Raw genomic sequence first — 5,311 nt, forward strand, 5'->3', positions numbered from 1 at the left:
CAACAGAGAAGAATATTTATTAAATAACTTTAAAAAAAAAAAAAAAAACATGTTAAATCCATTTACTTTTGTCACACTAACCACAAAAATCACACATCGGTGCTCCCTTTTCGCTTCCATGGGTTGACATACTATAACTGCACAGTTACTTAACCTGCAATATAGATGTATGTTTAAAAGATACTGTTTGCACATGACCTATTATAGCCAAACTTATCTATGGCTTTTAGAGCAAACCTCAAGCTATGTCGAAACAAAAAGACAAACTTGCATCATACAGTCATACGTCAGCATTTCATGCAACTGTGACATTTCCTGTTATAGTAAGTCATAGCTTTATAAAACAAACACTTATTTTGATGAAATGGTTTACAAATGGATGAAATACAAGTTGCTGGTCCCCTTCTAGTAAGTTTGAGTGTGTTGTTTTTCCATATTGAATGTATATGGCTTCAAACAACTGCATACAAAGACCTCCATCCGTTAAAAAAATAACCCAACAAATGTCTTCGCTTAAATAGTTTAAGTCATATTAGTTAGTCTGTATCTTAATGTGAGCAGACAAAGTGATTTTAGTTTGGAACTGAAAAGAAACAATGTAGAAATGTTTTAACAGCTCTTCAGTACATTTTTAAAATGGAATTTCGTTTGAAGTCACAAATCAACTTGTGGGGCGTAATGGGATCTTTAGGAATTAAACTGAATAAGGATTATGGTAAAACGTATTAATTATTTGAAAAAAAAAAGGTTTAAAAAAACTGCACTTAGGAGTGAATTATGGCAAATCCTTTGAAATTATATAAGTAAGCTGTTATCTAATATTTATTTTATCTCTGTTTAATTGAATTTGATTAAAAAAGTATAAGCTCCATCAAGACTTGGGGTCATAAGTTTCCTTCATTGTTATTTTGTGGGTCAGAAGCTAAAGGGTTTTGGAACTACTGCCGGTCAGTTGGACGGAGGTCAGTCCGCTCCTCTGCCACGTTGTACTTTTGCAGTTTCACACTTGTTTTCTCAGCCGTCTTACAGTTTTGTGAAAATGTCTCCATTTTTATCGGCCTTGACAACTGAAGGTTTAAAGCAATTGTCCGTAAGCAAATGAGGTTTCTTGACCATCATTTAAAATATCTATCAGTCAACTCTACGGTTGGTTTAATCAAATTCTATTATTTATTATTTATATGAGTTAATATGAGTCAAACACAATCAATAGGAACAAGACAGAATATGATTTTTTTTTTCTTGAACGTAATAAGGTTTTAAGAAGCTTCTATGTGCTATTTCAGCATCTTTATGGTAATTTATTTCCACAATTTTTCAAAACATTTAACAAGCAACGGAAATAAATCAGTAGGCAATGATCAAGTACACAGAAACATGATGTGACTTGGTGTACACCCTTTCAGTCTTTCTGACATTCTCAGCAGCTCAGCTACATGTCCACAAAAACCATAAAGCACCAGCCGAGTCCCCCCACCAGAAACATGGTGATGTGCATGCTGTAGATAATCAGATCGTTGAGCACGCTGAAGTCCAGACGCCGGTGTCCGAGCAGAAGTAGGATGACGGAAAGCTTGTACTGCAGCCGGAGGAGGACGCGCACGCTGACGTACTGCAGGAAGAAGAGGGCAGAGAGGAGCACCCAAAGAAGGGAGGTCAGCAGACTGCAGCCAAAGTACAGCAAGAAGCGCAGGAAGCTGTACATGCACCGGGAGCGCAGGTAAAGGTCAAAGTTGTTGTACTTGGTGCGCACCAGCTTGGTGGTGTGCGCCGAGCCGCAGGCAGAGTGCATGCAGGTGGTGTGGGGGCCATGGAAGCTGCGCACCCTGCGTGGGATGGGGATCACAGGCATGGAGGGGCTACAAGAGCCCAGAGTAGTGCACAGGAGTGACAAGTGGGGGGTGGGGGGGGGGACACAGTAGGACCTGCTTCCAGCCCCCACACCGGCTTTAGTGAAGGAGATCAGGAATGCTCATGGAATTTCCAGATTCCCTCTTTAGTATGCAACACAGCTCTGCAAAAAGAAGAAGAAAAAAACAACAACAAAAAAAAACATAAGTAATCACAGACTGTTTATTAGTGGAACCTGTAAGTGCTTTTGTAGTAAATGCAAAATGTGTTAGAAACGCTACACAAAATGCAGACTTATGCAAACGGTGCATTCTCAGGAGTGATAAGACAGCTACGAATTACTTTGACGCATATTCAAGTAAATCACAGCAACAATACAGAGCAGCATGCAGAAAAAAAAAAAATGCAAGAACGCCTGCAGGACCCATACATGAAACAGACCGCGTTGATCCAAAGCAAACTGGGGCTGTTGTTTTCCGAGGCGTCTGGTGGCTGAATTACATTTTGAAGCGTTGAGCGGAAGATTCCCCAAAAAGCATCACTTCTGGTATTTTTTTCACACTACGATTTATATTTTTCTGTCTATGGATGTAGCTTTAGCCAGAGAGAATTTGAGCCGGTGCGGTCGCAAAATAAACGAGTCATCGTGCTGTGACGTCAGCGTTAGAATTAAAGGGACAGTGTTCGTCATCAACGAACGATGAACACGATCTATCTATCTATCTATCTATCTATCTATCTATCTATCTATCTATCTATCTATCTATCTATCTATCTATCTATCTATCTATCTATCTATCTATCTATCTATCTATCTATCTATCTATCTATCTATCTATCTATCTATCTATCTATCTATCTATCTATCTATCTATCTATCTATCTGTCTGTCTGTCTGTCTATTGGGCATGCTGATTAACTTGTTTTCTTGTAATAACAGGTGTATCACTTTTTTCTTTTTTCTTTTTCTTTTACCATGATCAGTTCCAAATCCACCTGTGCTTTTTTTTTTTTTTTTTCATGTGACATAATTTCACACATGAATATTTTTGTGGCTCACAAACGAGTTTAAACGCGGTACAACGTTATAAACGTCAAATCATAGGATTTTTTCTGGAAGGGCAGAAAGATAGATAGTGGGGTGTGTTCTGTCCGCCTCCTCTTGTAGGAATGTGGTGTTGTAGGAATAAGACTCTATAGACTTTGCATTGTTGCATGTTTGCATTGCACGATGGTGGAGGTGTTAGAAGACAGCTCCAGCACAGAATAAATAGACAAAATAGAACTTACACTTATATCATTGTGCAGAAATGCCTTTACCTAACTCCATCTCTCCAACACCTCTCCTACAATAAACAGTTAAAAAAGGAACAAAAGGTCAAACTGAAAAAAATTGGGAACAACCGAACAGTCTCATAATAACCCAAGACTCGTAATGTGTCTTTGAGCAACTCACTATGGGTCACTACAGTATATAATTACAGTATACTGCTGGATTCTTAAATATACTATCAATGCCTGGGTTTGCAGTTTGCATGGTATGAGATGCTCCACATACTTTCACTTTTGAACACATGACAAGGGTATGACACTGAGCACAAGCACATGATCTGCACATGGAAAGTATCTGATCACATGTGGGGCGCATGTGGTATTCTTGTGATCACAAGTTTACCACATGTAGAACACATGAATGATAACATGTTGAAAATATGAGCTACATGTGGCAAGTGGCCACATGTAGCCTACATGGGTAATGTTTTCAGGAAAAGGCTTTTCAATTGATTGTTTTTTTTTTTAACAAAAAATGTTGCTTCCTCTTTGCTCAGTCTTAGCAAAAACGTTGTAAGCTTTATGCCTGCAGACATCCATCCATTGACAGTGTTTTTCAACCACTGTTCCGCGGCACACTAGTGTGCCGTGAGTGATCGTCAGGTGTGCCGTGGAAACGATTGAATTTAACCTACGGTACCGTATTTTCCGGACTATAAGCTGCTACTTTTTTTCCTAAACTTTGAACCATGCGGATTGTAGCCCGGTGCGGCTTTTCTGTGTATTTTTCTTCAACCACCAGGGGGCTCTCTAGCAGGAAGTGAATCATTAGAAGTCAAAATTGTAGATCAAAGAAAAACGCGTTAATTTTCATTTAGAACAACCACATGCTAGCAGCAGGCACGACGGAGAAATTTTTTCAAACTCATATGATGCAGCTGTTAAGTTGAGGAGTATCGATCTGGCACTACAGGAGAGAAATAAAGCCGCTGCACTTAAGCTCGGTGTGAACGAAACCATGGTTAGTATTGGCTAGCGGCGTAATCCTGTAATTTTCTTACCACTTACAGAGCATTTTACATTAAAACAAGAAAATTAGTGATGCATGAATGCTACAGGTAGCGGTGAGAGCATCGTATCTAGCAAGACTGTGACGACAGTGAAGCTCAGCAGTAGTTAGAAAGAACATGGGTCCATTTCCCTCAACATGTCTGTGTGAAGTGAGCTTCTCAAGCCTGGCTACTATAAAAACTGAAACCAGAGAGAGACTGAGAGCTGTTGAGGAAGAGCTTTGTCTTTCTTCAATTTCTGCCAGGAAATCAGCTGTTTTCATCCAAATATGCACAGGTTTCATACTAGATGGATAAAATATACAGATATTGACATATTGCAAATCTTCATATTTTAACAGTGAAATCTTTCCCAAATATCATTGCTTCTTTCAGAATAGGAATTATTTTCTGTATTCTGGCTAAAAGAATGCTTGTGAAATAGTTTGTAAAACACTTTGAAGTTTACTACAACTTCTTTAAATTTAAGACCACAGTGTTGTGGCCCTGTTCAGGTGTATTTTTGAAGTGGACATGTTACGTGCAATTTGAAATAAGAAATGTAAAATGTGATAAAAAAAAAAAACATTTTTGTGTTTACTTGATTCCTATTCAATACATTTTGATAAGAATGACTATATATATATAATATAGGCGGCTACAGAGTATCTTTGTTTACATCTTTGGTTGGTGGTGTGCCTCGAGATTTTTTCAATTAAAACGGTGTATCTTGGCTCAAAAAAGGTTGAAAAACACTGGACTAGAGCTACTTCTCAATGCAGGGTCACAGGGGTGCTGCTTCCTTGACCTATTTTTCCATGCACTGCCCCAAATAAATAAATAAATAAATACGTGAAGATTAACTAGTTAGAAACATTTTAATTGGTTGGTTTGAAAGTGTAAACTCCACTTGAGCTTCAGGGTGTTCAGTTTTTTGAATCAGCATCTTTTCAGTCAGTGGAGATGTGGAACTTACTTTGCTGTGGACACGATGTTAGTTTTTCATAGACGGTCTAAGCATTTCTTCACTCTTTCTGACCATTCTCCTACATCTGAAAACCTACACGCAATCAGGTGCTTCATCAGAAGGATCAAGAATTTCAAAAGTGCACACCTCCAAGTGCACCATTAGAAGTCTG

General features: G+C 38.5%; 1 protein-coding gene across 2 annotated transcripts; it reads right to left on the bottom strand.

The window, feature by feature from the left end:
• tmem250 (transmembrane protein 250) lies at nucleotides 1-3,977 on the bottom strand. 2 transcript variants are annotated; one of them, XM_088010919.1, is made up of 2 exons: nucleotides 2,293-3,977; nucleotides 1-2,014 (listed from the first exon to the last, which is right to left on the bottom strand). In XM_088010919.1, the coding sequence occupies exon 2, from the start codon at nucleotides 1,850-1,852 to the stop codon at nucleotides 1,433-1,435; it is 420 nt and encodes a 139-aa protein (XP_087867045.1). In that variant the 5' UTR covers nucleotides 1,853-2,014; nucleotides 2,293-3,977; the 3' UTR covers nucleotides 1-1,432. The 2 variants fall into 2 exon arrangements, with proteins under 2 accessions (XP_087867045.1, XP_087867044.1); XM_088010918.1 differs by having other exon boundaries at nucleotides 2,282-3,977.
• Nucleotides 3,978-5,311: the final 1,334 nt, after the last annotated feature.

Source organism: Poecilia mexicana, unplaced genomic scaffold (assembly GCF_051168715.1).
Source record: "Poecilia mexicana isolate PSO_F unplaced genomic scaffold, ASM5116871v1 scaffold_12, whole genome shotgun sequence".
Taxonomy (NCBI): domain Eukaryota; kingdom Metazoa; phylum Chordata; class Actinopteri; order Cyprinodontiformes; family Poeciliidae; genus Poecilia; species Poecilia mexicana.